Genomic DNA, 25,226 nt, shown 5'->3' with positions numbered 1-25,226 from the left:
GCGATTCACGACCATTTCAAAAGTTGTGCCCCGGACTTAAAACGCTGAAAACCTGGTTTCGTAACCCATTGTAGGCAGTACAAATATAGCCTATTGTATAACTTTGTACTTAACTTCAAACAAACCAAAAATTGTAGTCCTTAATAAGCATGGAAAAATTTATAGTGAATATCTAAAACAATCCACAGTACTTTAATTTATGTTAGAAACTAGGGTAATAATAACTGTATTATGTTTTAAAAAGGTAAAATTACAAAGAGAATCTGTGAACTAGAGGTCTGAGGCATTCCTTAACTGGCTTTGCCCTCTGGTGTGGACAACAGTTTCGCCTATCCAGTGTTCATCCAGTGTTGCGTCAACAAGCCAAAGAAATACCATCAGGCCTGTTATAATTTAGGTTACTGTGAGATGAAACAAAACGGACTCAATATGTAATAACAAGTTGACAAACAACGAATTACAAACATAATGAAATGCTAATAATTCGTTGTTTACCAAGTTGTTATTATATTACAATAATATGTTCCATTCCCAAGAAATAAGCGTAGTTCTATCTGTCGTCGACTGTAGACGATCGTATTCGCCTTTTTAATTAACTTATTAAATTATTTATATTCTACTCAACAAACGTGACTGTTAGCTCAGAGACGTGACTTTATAATACAAGTACGAAACAAGGAGAAGGTAAGATCCGTTTCGATTTCCCAGTCTTTTTAAAATCTACATAAAATGTACGTACCTCGTTGTTGTTCAGACCTCGCTGGCACTCTCTTTATTCGACCGTCTAGGTGCACAGAGATACACATTTTCATAAATATTTGTGTATTAGTAAGCAGAATGTCTGGGTTTTAGTGATGCACTTGTGGAACTGAATAATGAGTCAGTTTATATGCTCTACAGAATATAAACTTGTACGTGCAATTCAGAGAAAGATTCAGACATTGAAGTAAGAGAAATTTCAATCATGAAATGCATTAAAAAAAACAACAACCAAATACATGCGTGTTTTAAACAAAACGATGGAATATTGATGGATTGTTTTTTGTTTTGTTTTTGAATTTCGCGTTAAGCTACACGAGGGCTATCTGCGCAAGCCGTCCATAATTTAGCGGTGTAAGATTAGAGGGAAGGCAGCTAGTCATCACCACCCACCGCCAACTCTTAGGTTACCCTTTTACCAACGAATAGTAGGATTGACCGTTACTTTATAACACCCCCACGGCTGAAAGGGCGAGCATGTTTGGTGCGACGGGGATTCGAACCCGTGACCCTCAGATTACGAGTCGAACGCCTTAACCCACCTGACCATGCCAGGCCCAATATAGATAAAATTGTTCATGGAAAGCTACCTTTAAAAAGTGGGTTTCGATCATTCCTTTTTAAATGGTTTTTATAAACTAAACGTGTAGTCTATTTTTTTCAAAAGAAACATGCTTCTGCAGCAACAGTTGATTACGAAAACATTAACGAAGTTTTTGTGTTTCTAAATAATATTACCCATTACCATTCTTATTAATAAAACAAATTACTCAAATCTTAAGATGTAACGTAGTGTAGCAACGATGCATTTGTTTGCTCATTTGCTACACGGTATAATTTAGTATCAAGTTATCTTGCATAATGAATTAAAATTCCTCAATGTAAAACTTCATAAACACTAGTGTTGTTGTTTTTAAACTGTTAGAACACTGCAAGCATGCTATTAAAAGGTTCTGCACGAGTGGCTTACGTTGTCACAGAAATATTTAATCGAAATACTTTTGCCCGAAAAAATTTTGTAAATGGTTAAATTCAAAAGAATTACTGCTCAGATATTCAAATTTCATGAGCGTTTCTATTAATTCAGTCGATAGCGCACAAAATTAACACCTGAAAAAAAAAAATTAACAAACCGCGTTAAAAATGCGTGCCGCTTTGCTTTTAGTCGGCCATTATTTTTTCGTGACGTCACAGGAGCTGTGATGACGACGAAACAAGACACGATAACCAATAGATACTGTGGCATACAAAGCTAACGTTGTTGCCATGCCATGCTGCCTGTCGATAACTGTGCACGTGAATTTTGTTCTGTTCCTTTGTTCGTGGTGTTTTTGGTTTAGTTCAATATTAGATGTTAGAGAAATGTCAAATGTGAAACCCCAAAGCTGTATTCGAACATGAAGAACGTGAGATTATATAACTTTTAAAAAACTCACAAAATTAGCAGCAAGTAATTTTCATCAATATAATTTTGTTTATATCTTTTATATATATATATCAATTGTCTCATCCGCTCTGAAAAGCTTAACTGTTTACGTGTTGAACAAATACCCTGAACGCATATTATTAACAAAATCAGTCTCGCATAAACAGTAACGAACAAGTAGTACAGTATTTGTAATAGTTTTGAATGAGATAACAACTGATATAATACAATGAAAAACAAAATAGTATTGCACGAGTTAAAAACACGTTAATTTATCTTACGTAATATGTTTGTAATCAATATATGAATTGAGTACATTTCAGTTAACCCTACATGTATCAGATATAAGCACACTATGTGTTTCCTAACTTTTTAACTGCTAGATAATTTTTCAAATTTCCATTGTGTTTCATGGTTTATTCTTAGTATAGAAAGATGTTCAAGGAAAAACCCAAGTTTCATTTTTCTTTGTTTAAGCCACCGAAGTTGTTTGATGTAATTTTTTTTTTTTTTGAAAGTATCACTATAGCATGAACAATGTAATAAACAGAAGTGGTTTGTTCTAATGGAGAACCATGTGATTGCCTAGGGGTATGGCCATTCTCTGTTGACGCGAGAGTGGCCTTCAGTCACTTAAATGACGCGTACGCTTGGACAGTGACAACTTTTTAAATACATTGTTTTGTTGATATTTGTTATTACGCACAAAGATACAAAAAGGGCTATCTGCGCTCTGCCCACCACGGGTACTGAAACCCAGTTTCTTCCAGTATAAGTCCGCGGACGTACCGCTGTACCACTGAAGGGGGGTACTTTTTATACATGCCATGATCTCTTTCGTTTAACAGACTGAATACAATTTTCAAATTTTGATATACAAGTTGCCAGATTTAGTGGTTCAGCTTTTGTAGACACAATTATTGCGATTCTTTATCAGCTAAATTGTTATTGTACACAGTTCTAGTTTGAGTCTGAACAACTTGGATTTTAACATAACATAGTTAGATTTACACTGGCAAGAAAACCTAAATTAAACTCTCTCTCTCCAGTGAAACACTTTTTGACGTGTTAAACTTGAATTTGTTTTCAAATTCAAGACTTCCATTGTATTCAGTCTCTTTCTTTTATGTGAAGACTTAAAGGCAGAAAAACAATCCGCTCCTCTTATTTTTGCAATTCTCTGAGGGCAATCTAAACAATCTAGGAATACCACGCATGTTTGCGTAACCCTGAAACACGTGCTTACTTATCATTCTTTGATACAATAAGCCATAAATGTTTTCTGCACAATATAACAACGAATTTGTAAACATCCTTAATTAGATATTACTAACTTCTCGTATTTAGCTATCTAAAGACCTGTTGATGTCATTCACACGTGAATTAAGTTATTTTAAATTTTCTTCATGTTATTATATATTTTAATAAATCGACCACAGGTCTCTAATGATAACGACGTATTCTATATGAAATTATTTTAAAGATATAACTGAACGCTGTTAAACGGCTGTATAACGTTCGTTTAGTGACCAGATTAACATATTACTTGTGTATCTTGAAACCATTTTAAAATTAGAATACATTACTGGTAATTGGACTTTTATATGTGTAAAACAAAGTGGTTTATGACAAGACAAAACAGGCCCGGCATGGCCAAGCGTGTTAAGGCGTGCGACTCGTAATCTGAGGGTCGCGGGTTCGCATCCCGGTCGCGCCAAACGTGCTCGCCCTTTCACCCGTGGGGGCGTTATAATGTGACGGTCAATCCCACTATTCGTTGGTAAAAGATTAGCCCAAGAGTTGGCGGTGAGTGGTGATGACTAGCTGCCTTCCCTCTAGTCTTACACTGCTAAATTAGGGACGGCTAGCACAGATAGCCATCGAGTAGCTTTGTGCGAAATTCAAAAACAAACAAACAAGACAAAACCGGAATTTTAATTCCTAGCAGAGTTATGGAATCATTTTAGCCAAAAGATGCTAGTATGCGCTAATTGAAATTTGCGAAGCAAATTAACCAAAATCGATCAAATTGTAGCGCTTTCGATAGATAATTTTGTTTGTTTATTTTTGAATTTCGTGCAAAGCTACACGAGGGCTATCTGCACTAGCCATCCGTAATTTAGCAGTGTAAGACTAGAGGGAAGCAGCTAGTCATCACCACCCACCGCCAACTCTTGGGCTACTCTTTTACCAAAGAACAGTGGAATTGACCGTCACATTATAACGCCCCCACGGCTGAAAGGGCGAGCATATTTAGTTTGACGGAGATTCGAACCCGCGACCCTCGGATTACGAGTCGAGCGCTTTAACCACCTGGCCATGCCGGGGCCTCTCGAGGGAAAACTCTTGATTTTGCTCTTAATCGTAAAGACAGGACCATCTGCTAAAACCGCTAAAGTTCCTTTGGGTTGCTTGTCGAGGGATAACAGCTCATAAAATATGTTTGGGTTTTTTGGGTTTGATTGATTGTTTTTCTAATTACAAACTTTTTGCTCACAGTTCCATCATCTCTTGACCTATTAAGATTTAATTAGACTTTTCGATTCAGATGATCAAACCCTTTCCACTGATCTATTTTATCACATTTAAGGTATCAAATATTAAATTACTCTAATTTGCCTAAATAATTTCAATTTGAGGGTAGAAAAGGAAAAACCTTGATGAGTAATAAATTCGAATAGACTATATGCGAGCCACACTTGGTATTGCTCGCACACATAAGTACAGCTAATAAAAAGGAAAACAAAAAGGTCTAAAATTAATTTATTTAATCTTGCCTAAACGAATTTCAAGTGCCACGGTAGTTATGAATACCCTCTTATTTTAGTGTATTTTACCGACCTTTGTGACCCTAAATGGCTTTGTTTTTCACTGTCGTCATTGTATATACATGGTTTTGGAATTATTATAGGAAATACACATTTATATACAAAGCATTACATATAATATAGTCATCATATTAAGATACGGATTTATACAAGGCTAATGTGCACTATAACCCTCTTCTAAAAATTCTACCTGACTTTTAACAATTTAAAATACTTTTATTACCGACCCGGCATGGCTGGATTGGTTAAGGCATTCGACTCGTGATCTGAGGGTCACGGGTTTGAATCCCCGTCGCACCAAACATGCTCCTCCCTTCAGCCGTGGGGGCGTTATAACGTTACGGTTAATCCCACTATTCGTTGGTAAAAGAATAGCCCAAGAACTGGCGGTGGATGGTGATGACTAGTTGCCTTCCCTCTAGTCTTACCATGCTAAATTAGGGACGGCTATATCAGGTAGCCGTCGTGTAGCTTTGCCCGAAATTCAAAAACAAACAAACATTTACTGCTCACACGTTAATCACTACGATTCCAGTCTTGATAATTGGTGCAAAACAAGTTGATATACAAGTCTCAGAACCCTGTTTATTTATTTTTTTAATTTTCAAAAACTTCTAAGAGCACAATAAATGAGGCTTTTAAGAAAACGTGACATTAAGAAAAATTGATGGTGAAGTGAAACCTAAACCATAAAGCTGTCAGTCACTAAGTAAATGGAAACTTTAACTTTATCACATTTTTACAGAGTAACAAAAAGTTCCAAGTTAACGTTTATAAAAACATATTACCATTATAGAGCAAGAAAAAATGTTTTGTTTTTGTTACATAACGTAAACGGTTTTTCCCACATCGTGTGATTTCTAACCCATTATTGGCGTTAACCCCAAATGGAGCTTGCCGTTGTATCAAGTATATACAAAATTCGCAAAAAAAAAAAATTATGAAATTCAATAGAATTATTAATCTAGAAATTTAACACTTTTGGTTGTACTTCTATAAAATCCTGATTTACTATCGCCTCTTTTCGTCTTTTCTTCAAAGAATTATCCACTGTCAAACTTATAAAAATAAATGTATACAGATAATACGTTATGGTAGTCCATGTTTGAATCCTTTCAAAACTTAATCCAATTGAAAATCAGCATATTGAAGCTAAAGGACACAATACTGCGTCGCTTCAGACTTTTGGTGAAAGTAACTGAGCTGTCGTAATTTCTTGGCTTTTTAGTATCCGACGTGCATGGAAACTTACGACATGCCTAGTGAATTCTTGATAGATTTTAAAATTTCAGATTGGTAGTAACTCGAAGCTGATTTGTCGCTACTGGACCATTACCGTCAGCTGAATCAAACTGGAATAACAGAACGTGTTCTCAGGTTTTAGAAAAACAAAACAAAAAACAAAAATTCCTATCTGAATTTGATCAGTACAGTGTTATATGTGAACTGTCAACATCAGACAGCCTTCACTAATCGGTCTGGGATTTAAGCTAAATCTCATATATGTGAAGAAACTGAAAAAGCGACACAGAGATATGTAGACGAGGCTTAGCTACCGTAGACAAGGCTTAGCTACCATAGACAAGGCTTAGCTACCAATAACGTACATATGGTTTATTTTGACTAAAACGTTTCGTACATGGATGTATGCTTGTGATATACGATGATGAATATCAGTTATCGACTTTTATGGACTTAAACCGTGTTATCTATCCTTGTCACATTGTTTCGTTGGATACAAGTTAAAACATTTTCAACAGGTTTTGTTTCGAAAGCTGTCCTCAACAGTACACTTTTGAGCTTACAACAATTTCACGCTAGACTTCAATTAAAGTAATTGGAATTAGTTCAGCGTACAATATATGATTACAAGAAGGTTTTCGTTACAGTGAACATTTCACTTACAGACCGTAGATTGGTGAAACAGCACTTTTAATTTGCGTGTGGCAATTGCAAATGTTATACTAACTTTAATGCTATGCCATGGACAGACTTGTTTATAAAAAAACAACACACTCTCAGAACATAATAATAACCTTTTTCATGTAATTTTTACATTTATAGTCTCTCCAACCAGTAATCAAATTAGGAAATTCGTTTGAAATGGAAGTCTTCCTATATTTTAAATTAAATGTTTTGTTTTTTATAAGGCAGTTAAAATCAATACTTTATCAGACAAAGTAAGCTACTAGTATATATTAGGCCTAACAGTATCTGAAATAATCGTTTCACTCGCAAAAAAACACATTTCACTTACACGATGATAAAATCTATCACTTTAAATGAAATCTCAGTACAACTCTTTACTTTATTTCTCAGTGTATTTCGCTGACACAGCGGAAAATTTACGGACTTACAACCCTAAAATATAAGGTTCGATTCCCCTTGGTGGGCACAGCGCAAATACGCCATTGTATAACTTTGCGCTAAAAACAAGCGTTCCTAAGTAATGATGATTCTAAAAAACGAAAACATGATCATACTACGCCCTTATCGAGAAAGTTTCTATAATACTATAGACAACACAAAAGTTAAAAAATAGCATAATCTTGTTTTCACTAGTATAAAAAAGTGCCTAAAACCTTATTCGAAAGTTTAGATGTTGCCTCGTATCCGAAGAAAAGTCTCATATGACATTACAGTTCCGATTGGAGTCTCTCCTTCGAACATAATACTACATACTTGAGAAATCTCCTGAGACAGTTTTGTAATCTCTATTTGTAGAAGCACCTACTTCCAGAACAAATACGAAAAAGATAAATGTAAAGTAATTATTTTAATGAATTTTAGAAACAAACCGTTTTAATGTCAACTATATTATTTCGGGTAATTAGGTTGATTTACAAACTTACATTAGTATAACATCTTAAACAAATTTTCAGTATTTTTTTTTTTTTTAGAATTAAGCACAAAGCAAAACAATGGGCTGTCTGTGTTATCCCCACGACAGGTATCAAAGCCCGATTTCTAGCAGTGTGAGTGCGCAAACATACCGCTGTACTACTGGGGGTAGGTAACATTTAAAAAAAAAATTAATATTCAGCTGTTCCACAAATCGCCCTTGATGTGCCGCAAACACATTCAGAACGTTTAAACACAATCAACAGCCACTAATTACATTATCAAATAGCAACAACAACAACTGAAGACAACAATGTGGATTCGAATCCCCGTCACACCAAACATTTTCGCTCTTTCAGCAGTGGAGGCGTTATAATGTGACAGTCAGTCACACTATTCGTTGGTAAAAGAGTAGCCCAAGAGTTGGCGGTGAATGGTGATGACTAGCTGCCTTCCTCTCTAGTATTACACTGCTAAATTAAGGACGGCTAGTGCATACAGCCCTCGTATAGCTTCGCGCAAAATTCAAAACAAACCAAATCAGACTATCGGTTAATCACACGAGAGAATCTGACGCAGACTGATGACGCGCCACTTAGTCACTCAAAAGGCATCACAATGATGCGTTATAGTGTGACTTCTTTGTGTATTCATATAAAATTATTAAACTTCGAGAACAGAAGATTTTAACATTTGGTAGACAACATCGTCTAAAAAAATGTATTTTTGTGAAAGCTTCATTACTGGCACTCACAGAGGCTCCATGAATTTAGTTGTAGGTAACAGGCTGTTGTCACTTAGGGACAATTTTTTATCACAGTTCTTTTTAGATTATCTGATTAAATTTCGTGTTTTCTATTAAAACACATTTATAAAAAATTGTTCAAAACAAAATAAGGAAATCGCCTTCTATACGTCCGTAAATATAGAGGCCCCGGCACGGCCAGGTGGTTAAGGCACTCGACTCGTAATCCGAGGGTCACGGGTTCGAATCCCCGTCACACCAAACATACTCGTTTTTTCAGCCGTGGGGGCGTTATAATGTGACGGTCAATCCCACTATTCGTTGGTAAAAGAGTAGCCCAAGAGTTGGCGGTAGGTGGTGATGACTAGCTGCCTTCCTTCTAGTCTTCCACTGCTAAATTAGGGAAGGCTAGCGCAGATACCCCTCGAGTAGCTTTGCGCGAAATTCAAAACAAACAAACAAACAAACAACTCCTGCCGAATTGAACAGTAGAATATAGCCGTTTTTCTGCTATAGTGGACTTACGGCTTCAAAGTACGGTGAGCTTTTACGTGGTAATTGTAATCAAATATATATATAACAGAAAAACGGCTATATTCTACAGTTCAATCCGGCAAGAGTTGTTTGTTTATGAATTTCGCGCAAAGCTACTCGAGGGCTATATGTATATATACACACATATCGTTCCCAGTGGCTCAGCGGTATGTTTGCGGACTCACACCATTAAAAATTGTGTTTCGATACCCGGAATGGGCAGAACAGAGATAACCCATTGAGCAGCTTTGTGCTTTTTTCTAAACAAACAAATAAACATACTTTTATCTTCAACTATTTTATTTCTTGTTGCACATAATATTACACAAAGGGCTATCCGTACTCTTCCCATCGCAAGTAGCTAACCCCAAACTTTAGTGTGAAAATCCTCAGACTTATCGCTGAGTGACTTACCACTGCAGTGCCTAAAAAATTTAATGTAAACTAATATGAAGGCTATATCGTAGATATCGAAATTTCAATAAAAAGAAACAGATCATAATCGAACTCTCTAGTTTTGATGGCGTGACAAGACTGTAGTCGCAATCCATGATTCGTCTGATTCACAATCTAGGCACGATAACCATTAGGCCACACCCAGCCCATTTCTCTTTCAACATTAATATTTTACAATAAACTTCCAAGAAAAAAAACGTTCACTTTAAGAATACTTCTTTCTTCACGAATCTGTAATAATAATAATACAAGTAATAATAAACCTATATACTTCACGTTGTGTCTGAATCGCATTGTCTGGTCGCGAATTTTCCTTCCGCGAGCGGTTTTGAAGCTAACGATCTCGGAGTGGTGAGACAGTGACCTTATCTATATACTGTTGACCCCTAACAAATGATTTTGGTTCAACTTAAGACTAAAACACGCCTGGAAGACAACCCAAATATTGTAGGGGTGCATGATCACTGAGCCCGAACATGTCATCGAGTTTTTTGTTGTTGTTAGTGTTCCTGTTCTTCTCCTTTGAGAACCACAGATGAGGGGTGGGGCACACTTGAAACTATGCTCACCTTCCCTCACAAGCTAATGAGACCAAGTTTGACCCACATTCTCGTGTGCCGCTAACTTTTTCGAGTAAACATCTCCCCAACTGTAGAAATAATTTATGGTACTGGAACAGTATAATCGTTAAAATGGCGTATTTGTGGGTCATGAGAAGAACCTTTGACGAAAAGGATATGTGAACTACACGGCTGATCTCGGTTATTTTATTGCAGTAGTAATACATTATTAGATGTAAGTTTCAATTGTTAAGTCTTTCAGCCGCTCATCAGTAAGTCTAAGGTCTTATAATTTAGATCTTAGACGTAGCTCTCTGCTTAACAACGAACAAATAAATTAGCATAACATTTGAGTTTATTTTACTTCAGAGTGGTTTTGCAAGAGCGATTAAGAGCAGTTTTTTTTTCTGTAAATTGTCTACACAGCAATTAATATTTTTAACTGATAAAGGCAGGCTGGATTTTTATCTTCTCCCAAGAAAGTAAAAAAAAAAAAGCATATAGAATGAAGATTCTTAACGACAGCAATGAGAAATGGTAGTTCAAGTTGTTTGGTTTGTTTGAAATTTCGCGCAAAGCTACACGAGGGCTATCTGCGCTATCCGTCCCTAATCTAGCAGTGGAAGACTAGAAGGAAGGCAGCTAATCATCACCACCCACCGCCAGCTCTTGGGTCACTCTTTTACCAAACAATAGTGGGATTGACCGTCACATTATAACGCCTCCACGGCTAAAAGGGGTGAGCATGATTGATGTGACGGGGATTAGAGTCCAGTGCCTTAACCACCTGGCCATGCCGGGCCTCGTCCCTTATGTAGTAGCGAAATACTACAGGCAAAAGAGTTCGTCACCACCACCAATGGTGACATTATAATATAACTCACTGCTGAAAATTCGAGTATGTTTGGTGGGAAGGAGCTTCGAGCTTCCAGATTGCGAGTCGAGCTCCTTCACCACCTGATCATGCCAGGTCCTGTCCAAAATAAATTTTGTTTTCTCGCTAATATGACATTTAAAACAGTTGACATTGACTGACCATGAACATTTTTGTACCAGGCACTATACTGGTAAAACCCATTCGGTGTCGACAGTTTCCTTACGTAGTTAGAAAAACAGATGTTATAAAGGCCCAACGTGATGTAGCAGCAAATAATTAAGTAAAAGTATACTTATTATTTTGTGGATTAAAGGATTTGATCTGAGGTGAACATTTATAATGTGGAATGTCGATGAATTTTAAAGCATAGGTTGGAAGGTGTTTGGAATTATAGACTTTCAGATAATTCTAGGCATATCTTCATAATTGTAGTACCGAGCTTTCGATCGTAGAGTTCGAAACTCAAGATGTAATGCGTCCATGGCAGAAAGAGCAAGCATGTTTGACGGGACGGGGATTCGAACTTGGGATCCTCAATCCTATTTGTTGATAAAAAAGTAGCCCAAGAGTTGGCGGTGGGTGATGTTAACCAGCTGTCTTCCTTCTAGTCTGTCACTACTACATGTGGGACAGCTAGCGCAGGTAGCCCTAGCTTTAGCGTAATTCAAAATCAAACCAGTTCACTTACAACATTTAAAAAAGACTAAACAAATCCATTGGGACGGCAGTTACTACCTGTTGACTGCCTTCTATCCTCTGGTCAACAGTTTTATTAGGGATAGCTATATCTGAAACCTTACATGCTGATAAGACTGGAAACTCCAATACACATACATTGTTCTAGGTTGCTCGTAGGCCCATAAAATGAAAAGATTCGAAATAGCGATAATTGCCTCGTTGGGGTTTTTTTCTTCCTAATGAGCCTCATACGGCATTCTGTTTTACGATAATGAAGGTCTGAATTACTTATCCAAGCCTGAAGACTGAAGATAGCCCAAGCATGATATAAAAATAATGTGGAGATGTCTATTATACGAAAACTGCTTCAAGTCAGTTCTTCTCAGTCTCTGTCAGATTCTGCTGATTGGTTATAAATCACCCGTTTTCAACGGTGTAAGAGTTAAAGTAAAACACAAATAATGAAAAATATAAATTACAATGTGATGCGATTTCTTTTCACCTGAATTAAAACCTAATGGGGTGATTTCAGGTTTTCACTGCTTTATAGGTGTTTCAAAGAAACAGTTTTAGGCTGAATTTAAGCCTAATGGGGTGATTTCAGGTTTTCACTGCTCTATACGTGTTTGAATTAAACAGTTTTAGACCAACCAAGTAAGTATATGTGTGTGTGTTTTTCTTATAGCAAAGTCACCCCCGGCTATCTGCTGTGTCCATCGAGGGGAATTGAAACCCTGATTTTAGCGCTGACTGATGACTAGTGCTGAAAGACTCCAAATACAATTGAAACAAATATTTATCAAACTACAGTACTGTCCAAATGTGGTAGGACAACGTCAAAAATTGGATTTCACGCTTTGAAAATAGCGTATTACATAACGTACGAAACACAATGAATCGGAGATGCGTCCGGACTAAATTATGATAAGTAACACCCCATAAAACAGAAATAATGATACAAACATTATCTCGTCATGACACTTTTCACAGTGCTGTACATTCACAATTACCAAACATTAATTCAATTAATATATCGTCCACATATGATAAGTTTGAGCTTATTCACTTTATTATAAATGTCATATTAAAATACGCATATTAAACTTTAGTTAAAATCGACTCTATTAACACACAGTTTAAATGCGTATACTAAAATTGAGTATTATTAACAGTATAGAAAAGACTGTTGCAGGGTATGACACGTAGACTATACTGTTTCAATTGAGTGGGTATCAACTGAAAATTTTCTTCAAATTCCAGTCATTATGAGCTAAGATTAATGACATGAAAACTCATTGAAAATTATGCTTGTTTATTTTTCAATTTCGCGCAAAGCTACTCGAGGGCTAACTGGGCTAGTCGTTCCTAATTTAGCAGTGTAAGACTAGAGTGAAAGCAGCTAGTCATCACCATCCACCGCCAAATCTTGGGCTACTTTTTACCAACGAATAGTGGGACTGACCGTCACATAATAACGCCCCCACGGCTGAAGGGCGAGCATGTTTGGTGTGACCAGGATTCGAACCCGCGACCCTTGGATTACGAGTCGAGTGCCTTAAACACCTGGCCATGTCGGGCCCTATATTATAGCAATAATTAATTTCATTGCTGAAGTTACTGACAAAAATGCAATAATATTTATAAAAAAATTGCCGATAAAGAGATATAAGAGAAATAGCCCATTTTCAGAATCACTTTTTTATTTAGTCTAGTGGTTTTGTAAGTTACTTTTTAAATTAAACTGTCTATTCTTGTTATTCGTTGGTAAAGTTTCTTTGTTGAAATATCTCGCAAAGCTACTCAAGAGCTATCTGCGTCAGCCATCTCTGATTTTAAAGAGATGAAGAGAAGGCAGCTAGTTACCACCCACTGCCAAACCATGGGCTACTTTTTACCAGTGGATAATAGTATTGACAGTCACATTATAATATCATCATAGTTGAAATGGCGAGCACGTACAGTAACGAGTTTGGATTTAGCAGCTCGGAGATTACAAGTCGAGTTTCCTGTCCATTAATGCATTGACAGGCCTGTTAGAAAAGAGCACGGTAGCTCAAGTGATGGTAGCGGGTTTAACTAGCTGTCTTACCTTTAGCTATGACTTCAAAAGGAAGAACAGATAGCACAAAATTCAATAAAAAGAAACAAAATCGTTCCATGTTCATTATTTATTTGGAATTTCCAAAAACAAAAAAGTGCCAATAGGGGGCGTGGTTCTGAAACGAAACAACAGGACGAAACTTTGTAGAATGGACGACAACTGCCCGTTGTAGAAACACAAGTGTACAGGACGACGTTTTGAAAGGCTTCCGTCTTCAAGTGGAAGACTTTAGATACGTCTTCCTCTACACTTGTGTCTCCACAACAGGCAGTTGCCATCCATTCTACAAAGTTTCATCATGAATACTCTGACAATTACCAAATTTAAAATTATATAGATTTACTAGGATGCGGTTTCTTTTTCATTTCTTTATTTTTAACGCGTTTGATGCTTCACATGTAGATTTTTTTTATGTGTGTGTGTTTTTCTTCTGCAAACACGGCTAGGCGGAAGGACACAAGAAAGTTTGTGTCACTTTGTCAGAACTATTTCTTCGTGGAAAAGTTTAGCACCAGGTAAGTTCTAAGTAATGCACGCAAGTAGTGGAAAATGGGAATGTCACGCACTAGGTTTATTCACAGAAGTCGACAGCTTTCCTCTTACTGTCTCGTGAAAGATTTTTATTGGCTTATCTCTCAACGATCACATTTTCTCAATAAATGCATGAACATGCATGCCAGACGGTGGGAATATTTATCAGTCACGAATTCCTGATACAACAGTGATGTGGAAAGGTAGAAAATTCTATGAACTATTCTGTACGCTTCTAGTTTTATGGAACAATATTTTCTTCAAGAAAAATAAAGTCCGCGTGCAATTAGCTAGTTATAAAACCTACATCCGAACCACCTGTTATGGTAATTTTTCGGAAATAAAAAAAACATTAATTTTGTATGAACACATTTAGTCATTATAAACTGACGTTTATTAGTTTATTATTTCGTGTTGTTGTTGTTTTTTAAAAAGTAAACTGGATTTTCCTTGCTATAAAGAACTTTATGCGCTAACTTTGAGTTCAAAAGTCGTCTGTTGTTAAATTGACACCAGAAACACATACGAAATTATTGTGAAAATTGGGAACTTAAAAAATGTAATTTGAAACATATATTTGGTAATAAGGCATATTATACAACATATGTATCACGTGCAGTATTTGAATTTAATGTACATATAAATGGTTCGTCTATGTGATGTTTAGGAATAACTTTGAGATTTTCTTCATGAGTCTTTTGCTTTCATGTTGAATATTAACTGGGTAAATGTTTTCCAATATATATGGCAGAAATTATAGTTGCTTTGATTTAGTTTTAACAGAATGATGCCCTCTCTTGTTTTTAATTGTTTTAATTACACTATGTAACAATTTTTTTTCCTTTTTCTTGTTCCTGGGCAGAAAGTGTTATTTCCCAATTGTTTATGCCCAAAGTAAGTGGAAAAAAACTATTTTTCTCTTCAAACTTTGCTTTTCTGACCTGGGAACATATAACGAAAACATGATGGGAGACTATATTTGGGGACTGATACGTGAAAGTGATTTACATTACAGTCACAAATCTCGAAAAACAACTCACTTCTAAACATTTTTTGTATAACTTTAATATAAATACATGTAAATCTTGATTCATACGATGTTTTATTCAGACCTTATGTAAATGAAAATGTGCAAATTTTCCCGTTTTTACACAGATAGAAAATAGGTTAATTTCTAAATTTCATTATCCAGGTCATAAAAGCAAAGTTTGAAGGGAATAATGGCCATTTTCTGTACTTTTACAACATAAGCAATTAAGAAATAACACATACTATCCAGGAACAAAATTTGTGTTACATAGTGTTATTAATGAAATTATGCTTGTTACACCATTCTTATAAATTTCTCGATAGTTCACAATTATGTATGGCAGATAGGCAGAGAAAAATGAAAACTAAAAGAATCTGCAATTAATAAACTATACTTTTCTGCCAAAACGAGTATTCCTTAAGGCTAACAACATGCACTTTGCCTTTAAAACTTCTCTATTTTGAAAGAAGTGACAAATCTCTACAGGAAATCTTCACAGAATAAAGTTATATTACATCCTAACACGACTGTATATCATCCTGACAACCGGATTCAAGGCAAAAAAACAATCTTGCTTCTTACTATACGCTGAGTTATCCATTACTCACGCTCAACGTAAAGTTAAGTAAAGCGCAAACCTTCTACGTTATTCTCTTAAGGCTTGCATTCTGTAAGTAATTAGTAAACACAGAGAACATTGTATGGGTGAAACAGTGCTAGAACAGACATTGGGCAAGTTATATGAAAATTATTTTGAAGCTTCGCCACACCGTTTTAGTCTGTGTAGCCACGTCCGGTCACGCTCTCTCAGTCAACCGTGCACCTTCACAATAGTCCTTCAGCGTATTTTCCACTGGAAAAGGTTTTGTCATAAGGTTGTCAAGTGCAAAGCAAACCATTCTTTCCTGAGTTCTTTCCATAATACATCTAACGACGGCACACAGCGCCCATTTCAACTATTTGGTCGCATAAAAATCCACGGCGATGCATCCAACAACCTGACTGGTATGTCTTTGTTTTATAATTTCACTACAGGTAGGGATCCACATATTGAGCAATTACATGTTTTGCTTGTTATAACACTCATTTTAAAGAAGTAGCAAAAACAGTTAAGTGAAATTACTTATTTACTATGTAGATGAATAGAATACCCCAGTAAAAATTAGTGATTTAATTTTAGTACTTATGGTAGTTTTATTTATATTTTTATTTTAGTACTCATGGTAGTTTTATATATTTTTATTTTAGTACTCATGATAGTTTTACTTATATTTTTATTTTAGTACTCATAGTAGTTTTATTTATATTTTTATTTTAGTACTCAAGGTAGTTTTGTTTATATTTTTATTTTAGTACTCATGATAGTTTTATTTATATTTTTATTTTAGTACTCACGGTAGTTTTATTTATATTTTTATTTTAGTACTCAAGGTAGTTTTGTTTATATTTTTATTTTAGTACTCATGATAGTTTTATTTATATTTTTATTTTAGTACTCAAGGTAGTTTTACTTATATTTTTATTTTAGTACTCATGGTAGTTTTATTTATATTTTTATTTTAGTACTCAAGGTAGTTTTGTTTATATTTTTATTTTAGTACTCATGGTAGTTTTACTTATTTTTTTATTTTAGTACTCATGGTAGTTTTGTTTATATTTTTATTTTAGTACTCATGGTAGTTTTATTTATATTTTTATTTTAGTACTCATGGTAGTTTTATTTATATTTTTATTTTAGTACTCATGGTAGTTTTATTTATATTTTTATTTTAGTACTCAAGGTAGTTTTGTTTATATTTTTATTTTAGTACTCATGGTAGTTTTATTTATATTTTTATTTTAGTACTCATGGTAGTTTTATTTATATTTTTATTTTAGTACTCATAGTAGTTTTATTTATATTTTTATTTTAGTACTCATGATAGTTTTATTTATATTTATATTTTAGTACTCATGGTAGTTTTGTTTATATTTTCATTTTAGTACTCATGATAGCTTTATTTATATTTTTATTTTAGTACTCATGATAGTTTTACTTATATTTTTATTTTAGTACTCAAGGTAGTTTCGTTTATATTTTTATTTTAGTACTCATGATAGTTTTATTTATATTTTTATTTTAGTACTCATAGTAGTTTTGTTTATATTTTTATTTTAGTACTCATGGTAGTTTTATTTGTATTTTTATTTTAGTACTCAAGGTTGTTTTGTTTATATTTTTATTTTAGTACTCATGGTAGTTTTATTTATATTTTTATTTTAGTACTCATGGTAGTTTTATTTATATTTTTATTTTAGTACTCATGGTAGTTTTGTTTATATTTTTTTGTGTAAGTCACTTTTAAGGATCCTGGAAATAACAAAATCATGAATCCACAACCAATTTGGGGCAAAAATAATTTTTTTTTAAACCATATCGGTAATTCACGTTCTTTTTATGTTTTCTTTTTATTCACGGGCCTTATTATTTTCGCTCTGAATGTTGCATAAATTTAATACATGATTAAGACACGTTTAAATAAAGCTAGTTTTCAACTTTAAGAGTCTTATACACAGATATAATGATAAGCCTTGTAAGCATAACTGAACCAGCTTTACGTATTACTTGAATGTAAATACGCTGTTGAAGTAATTCTAATGCTTGACTAATAATGTACAAAAAACGTAACTGGAATAACTCTTTGCACTCACATTTATTTAAGACTTGTTAATTTTGAGTTCATAAACAACATGGAAAACAGCTTATCAACAGCACCCCTTACTCACGTTTGATGTATTATTCTTGTCTGGTCAAAGAGCGTAATTTGACCGTCCTCCTTATACCGCACTCAGGAGCCCAAAGTAAAAAGCGTGCCGCAAACCATGAATCCTCAGATTAACTATCGAGCCACACCCAACTTTATTTGAACACATGTCTGATTAAGACACATTATATACATAAATTTACTCCATTAAAACAAACATTATTTGTCACGACATGTCACTTTCAAATCAAACGCATACCTTCTGGTATTGTAATGATATATTATCATTTTTCTTCATCAACCTATCTTATCTTGTGTTACACGTGGGGTTTGATTAACGAGCAAGATAAAACCTAATTCAGTTCCTTCGGTTTTCCTTCTTTTTTCCGCTTTGTTTCTCGTTCTTAAAGTATACATAAACGATGAACATACTGAAGACACTAATTATATGTTCTGGGAACTGACGTGTAGAGTTACTAAAGTACGTGGATAAGATGACCGATGGCCTCTTTCTCCACGTGCAAACTCAAGATCAGATCTTCCATACAGTCTTATGTTAACAGAATATGGCGAAAGTAAAGAAAACAAAAACAATTTACATTCAAAACCCAACAGTTTACAGTTTATATGAAATTGTTTTTGGTTCTCTACTGAGGTTTTGTAACATGGTCTATCCCTATGCCAATATCCTCATTTGTATCCATGCATCAGATGTATTAATCTTTATTTCAAGGAATTCATTATACACATTTTGAGTCAGAAATGTATATAAATGCCACTAATTTCACTGAATATTTTTATGACTCCCGGTAGTGTCTAGAACAGTTTTAGAATGTAGTTCTTTTTTGTTTGTTTCTTTAATACTTAAGTTACGTCGAATTCGTGAAATAGCTGTCTGTTTTCAAAGGAAAAACTTGGGTGAGTGACAGCTAATCAGAGAGAACAGGTAAAAAAAAGAGTTGATTACTTTGTAGAACATGGTCATTCAATTTCACATACGAGACATTTGATAGTAACTAATGTAAAGTGACAGGAATGAGATAACAATGTCCTGATCTAATTGTTTTTAAAACATCATTTTTTTTTGGAAATGGAAAAGTAAAAACAAAAATATTAAAGTTAATTGTACAAATCTTTAATGGTGTCAAATTTCTTGCTTTGACTCAACAAGCACTGTTGTTTATAACACGTCTTGTAATTAACAATAAAGGTTATACGTTGCACTTACAAACATAATAGAATTTCCTTCCGCACCCGAGTTCATGGTTTCTTAATCGTTAATTAGTACGAACACTACCATCAATACGGGATCATATACTTCTTCCCGTATTAATGGAATGCGTAGTTTCAGCTTTGTCAACAAATAATGTTTCGTAATTTGTATGTCAGTCGTAAAAGTTCAAAGATTACGTTTTTAAGCTTTTGAGGGTATACACGTGATGCTCTCTGATTTTGTAAAGATTGTTTGATAAAGCATACATACACACACATGCTCTACTAAATAGGTATATATAAAAAAGCACTATATAATGGACTACAGCGTATCTCCGCCATCACTTGGTAACACCACATATTTATAATGGACTACAACGTATCTCCGCCATCACTTGGTAACACCACATATTTATAATGAACTACAACGTATCTCCGCCATCACTTGGTAACACCACATATTTATAAAGGACTACAACGTATCTCCGCCATCACTTGGTAACACCACATATTTATAATGGACTACAACGTATCTCCGCCATCACTTGGTATCACCACATATTAATAATGGACTACAACGTATCTCCGCCATCACTTGGTAACACCACATATTTATAATGAACTACAACGTATCTCCGCCATCACTTGGTAACACCACATATTTATACATATTAACAGTAAATTTCGCTATAACTTTTTTTACATATAAAATAAAAGTGTTATATCAACCTTAGAACAATATATACTCTTGCTGTATTAAACTGACCCCCTTAACCAATGGCTCAGAGATACGTTTGCAAGCTTACGATGTTAAAAACCGGGTTTCAATGCCCATGACAAGAAAAACACAAAAAGCTCATTGTGTAACTTAACGGTTAACAATAACCTTACCAAAGCTTTATCAAACTAATATCAACTTCTTATCGGAGCAAGCAACTTGCTTAGAGCGAATCTAAACTTTATCTTGTAAATACGTATAACTAATTAAACATACTATTCTGTGTTATATGATACGAATTAGTTATTCACCTAATGCTTCAAGTAAAAAAAAAACATCTGTGAATTAATAGTATGATACAGACATGGGTTGGTACAGAAATAAGTGAGGAAACATATCATAAACAAATGGTAAACAGATGTCTCTGATGTTCACAACGTTTCTGATAAAAACGCCTTTCCTTCTGCGATTTTAAACTTGGACTGGTATATACGTGGGACGTCACGAGCTACGAAACTGCTCAATTTCCCACAGCAAAATCGTAAACGTCACAACACAGTCCTTGTTTTCTACAATGAAACAAACACAACAGGACTTTCCTTTTACATACATCCTAATAAGTCATTAGATCCACCAGACCTGAAACAAGACCCATCTTTATAACCTTTAAATTGTACTGTTGGGCCTAATGCTTTTGGATGAACAGGTTTCATTGTTGTTTTGTTTGTCCTACAATATCAGCGTAATCTGGTATAGCAAATCCTATTATCCTAAGAAGCTAATGTGTCCTGACTTCATGCTGATGGAACGTAATGTGAACAATGTTGTTTCGTTGGCCAGGCCCACCAGCTATCTCTGCTTTAAAATATATATATAAAAAAAGCCGAAGACACAACAAAAGATACCCCTGATTTGTTTAACAAGTCTTAGCTTAATCACATGTGAACAAATTTAGCTGACTTAATATACAATGAAACATAGATAGATAGGTGGATAAATAGTCAAAACTGTGGTTATAGCTTAATAAAATAAATACTACTGCCAAGTTATGATAAGAAACATATAAATATAATATAAATACAACATAATTTGTAATATATAAACAACGAGTACAACGAAATCCACTTACATAATGTTAACAGTTCTGGTATTCAAACACACCATTCAAAAACATTATTCCAAATAGAAAACACTATCAAGAACTATCATAAAGCATAACACATTCACAACGCATAACACTGGATAACGCAACGTAACCTCACGCATGAAAAAGAACACATGATATATGAAAAAAAAACATATTTAACACACGTGATCATCAAATATATCACAATTAACCCTTAAAAGACGGCATCACTAACTGATACCGCTACCTACGATTTTCCCGCTGTTTAAGGGTTAAGAAACACCACAAAGCGAATCTTACATGTTAACCCATAAAATTTCAAAAGTAAAATAATTGTTTCTAACTATAAAAAAACAAACATTAATGTTCAGATAAATCATCAGATATTTAAATTAAAATGATTTCTAACCACAAAAAAATTACTGTCTAGAAACCTGAAATGCTAATATATATGAGCGAATAACACAGCATGATCTCACTGTGGGATTTTTTTTAAATCTCTCAGCTCTGCATACGTAAGGAACACGGTCACGTAATGCAAGTTTCTATACTGGACAAAGACAGTAAGATTCAAACCTGTTTCTTATCGAAAGAAAATGACAATACAGTATTCTTAAGGAACACACACTCTCTCTAGCACTGTCTAAACAGCAGTTACTCGGAACTATGTTTACAACGTGACCAATCTCTGCGTGAAGAACCATCTAAGGTCCAATAAATTATTTTTAGCGTTAGCCTAGCAAGACGTATGAGAGTTAATGCTGCTAGAAAATTCAGTTGTCAGCTGAACGTAATGAGAATTTTGTAGTTATTTCAGCAAATACATTTCATATTTTAAGCTTATATATTTCCGTATTTAGCTCTCTATTTTTTCAGAAATGAAAGGTTTTAGTTTTGTAGCTACAAAAGTAAGTTTTTATCAAACGCCAGCAATGCACGCAACCTAAACCTGCTAAATGTTTCACCGTTATTAAAGTACCTTCTATAAGCAAACATAAAGTATGTAATCAACCTAAGCCTACTTATAAGTCCCCCTGTATAAGTGGTTTCCTCCTCGAACAAGACCTATGCACAGAATCTGAACTTGTTAAAACAATTAAAAACACCTGAAAATTCTTCTTATCAGACCTACTTTAGTTTGGAGGTTTATGTCAAGTAAATTGTACACCACTATTCGTAATACGATGTTGAGTGCTAATGTAAAAATAAACACACAAAAACTTGGTACATCGATGACGAAAACGTTCAACATTCTTGAAGGTTTTTATTACATGATTTGTTTGGGCTTTAACTGCGTTTTTGAAGCGTCGAGATAGTCAGTATTTAGAGAAATAGCTAGAAACATTGGGAAGTATAGATTAAAAAACGTGTTACTTACCTGAGTTTACAGAAGAAAATATGAGAGGAAATAGCGCAAGGCTGAAAGCTAGTGTTAGACAAACTAGGCCGTGCACCATCTTCTACCACAAACAAATTTCAATCTCAACACGTCCTGGCAACTTGACCCCTTTCAGAAACCCACAAAACATTTTGTTCTTTTTGGGGTTCTTGTTATTTGTTTCTTGCATATTCTAACTTCTTAATTTTTTACATTTTTGTTTGTGTATTGTTCTTGCACACAGACGAACGAATTCCCTATTTTCCTACTCTCCAAGCGTGAATTTTCGTTTTCACGACTGCGGATTGCCTTACTCTTAAAGCCACGCTTTATATGTGATTTCACACTAAACATTTGTCTGCATATTTCGCAGTAGTTTAGATGACTATCTCTTAGTAAAAATTAAGCATAATAGACAAGATTTTTCTTAGAATCATAATTATGAAGCATTTGCACACGACGATTTTCCTCGTAAATAACTTAAGCAGAAACTGAAATCAGATGGTGTTTATTGAACGGTTTAGACCAATATCTCAAAATTGGGGAGGAGCACCACCGACGTCATAAAGAGCTAAAATATTGATTTGTCGCTGCCACGAGTTCGATTTTCACTAAAGCAATAGCATATTATTTGATGAATAACCTATTGATGTTAGCAAAAACCTTCAAAGTTAGTGCTTGGGCCATAAAGTCACATACGTACAGCACTAACACGCCCTTATAGTCAATGGAATCGCCCTCGACAACATTGGTTGCTCACTAAATAATATTATTTACAATCAAATGTTTGAATATTGTTCAGTCTTTGTTAGAAAATTATTATATAATTATTCTTTGTTAATCTATTCAATTAATTATTTGTGAACTTAATAGCAATAAATGTATCGTAAAATACGAAGTTAAAGGATGGCTGACATAGAAGAAGCGCTGCTCTGGTGCTCTTTAAGGGGTCGTTTCTAAAGTTTTGTGGTGCAATATCTCAGTTTCATAATTTCTTGTACAGGTTAATAGAATAACCATTATTAGTTCTGTAAGTAAAAGGAAAACGTACGCAGTAATTTTTATTCTAAGAAATAAAACGGTATAATATTTAATGGGCATTGATGGTGACTGACAGATTTTATTTAAAAAATAATTTATTGACAGTGTTTCTTGCTATCTTAAGCCTACAGACAGCCAATAGAAAACATTACGTCGTATTAAGTACCTGCAGACGACCATCAGAACGATTTCAAATTATAATAAGTATCTACAGTCAGCCAATAAATATTGGTTTTCTTTTTAAAATTTTATTACCTGAAGGATATTTCCCGATAATTTTTAGTGAAGACAACTTATTTATTCACGTGCATTCTTAATGTTTTACGTTGACATTTTTGACTTAGACAATATTAATAAATTAATATTTTGTTTCGTTATCAATATATCTTTTTTCGCTGCTAAGTTTGTGACTTGGCTAGTCCTAGCAAAATTAGCCCTGTCAGTCTATTGATAATCAATATAAAGCTTATTTAGATCGTAATAAACATGAATTTTGTCGCTCACTTAAAGAGTGTCCTTTTTTTGTTTTCAAAAAAGGACATTTTTACATGTGTACTTTGATACTCACTCCTAACCAGTGAGGATGTCACAGGTTTATTTTACTGTTGGCTAAAAGGTTTCAGTCAATGCACTTTTCTGATCCGATAAGTGGTTTCTCGTGAAAGCGACAGTTTCCAAGAGACAGGTATACTCGCTTCTAAACTTATATATCTGTGTGTGTGTGTGTGCGTAATGCAATGGTTTGTTTGTTTGTTTGTTTTTGAATTTCGCACAAAGTTACTCGAGGACTATCTGTGCTAGCCGTTCCTAATTTGGCAGTGTAAGACTACATGGAGAACAGCTAGTCATCACCACCCACCGCCAACTCTTGGGCTACTCTTTTACCAACGAATAGTGAGACTGACCGTCACATTATAACGCCTCCACGGCTGAAAGGGCGAGCATGTTTGGCGCGACGGGGATGCGAACCCGCGACCCTCAGATTACGAAGTCGCACGCCTTAACACGCTTGGCCATGCCGGGCCATGTAATGCAATGGAGAGTGTTGCGTATTTTAAACATTCTGCACAAGAAGGTGGAGCTTAGACCAAAACAGTTGTGGACTACTATTTTAACAGGATGTATGGTAAAACATTTGACTGAAAATATCAAAATGTACAGAGAGTCAACAAAAAAGTGGCCCCCTTGAAAATGTTGTTAATTTTTTACAACTTTTATTAAAAAGCATTTTATAGGCTAATTGTAATAAGAAGATAAAAGAAACTACAGCAGGTTCACGACAATTTTTATGATAAAATGTAACAAAAATCATGAAAGGTTGAGGTACTTGCAAAAGCCGTCAGTATTAAAATTAGGGTTTGATACTATATTTCAACAGGTCTCGACGAGTACGTTTTAAAAAACATACAGTTTAACACATTTTTCTGTTATCTAATAAAAACATAACAAAATCACAAAATTTTCAGAGGGGATACTCTTTTGTCCACATCCCCCATATATCCATATTTTGAGACATTTTTTTTTCGCCTTAAAATTTGTGACACTCTAAACGTATGTTTGTTTCTTTTAAATTTCGCGCAAAGCTACACGAGTGTAAGACCAGAGGAGGGACACCTAGTCATCACCACTCACCACCAACTC

At 34.6% G+C, this 25,226-nt stretch overlaps 1 protein-coding gene across 1 annotated transcript in view; it reads right to left on the bottom strand.

The window, feature by feature from the left end:
• LOC143231877 (disintegrin and metalloproteinase domain-containing protein 10-like) overlaps positions 1 to 23,007 on the bottom strand; it is a 155,313-nt gene extending 132,306 nt beyond the window's left edge. Inside the window, exon 1 of the mRNA XM_076466649.1 lies at positions 22,545 to 23,007. Within this exon, the coding sequence (XP_076322764.1) occupies positions 22,545 to 22,623 (79 nt within the window). The 5' untranslated portion in view covers positions 22,624 to 23,007. The remainder of the gene's footprint in view (positions 1 to 22,544) is intronic.
• Positions 23,008 to 25,226: the final 2,219 nt, after the last annotated feature.

This window comes from Tachypleus tridentatus, chromosome 11 (assembly GCF_004210375.1).
Source record: "Tachypleus tridentatus isolate NWPU-2018 chromosome 11, ASM421037v1, whole genome shotgun sequence".
NCBI classification, from domain to species: Eukaryota; Metazoa; Arthropoda; class Merostomata; order Xiphosura; family Limulidae; genus Tachypleus; species Tachypleus tridentatus.
The sequence above is the reverse complement of the archived record's forward strand: the minus strand, read 5'-3'. Positions and strand labels throughout refer to the sequence as shown.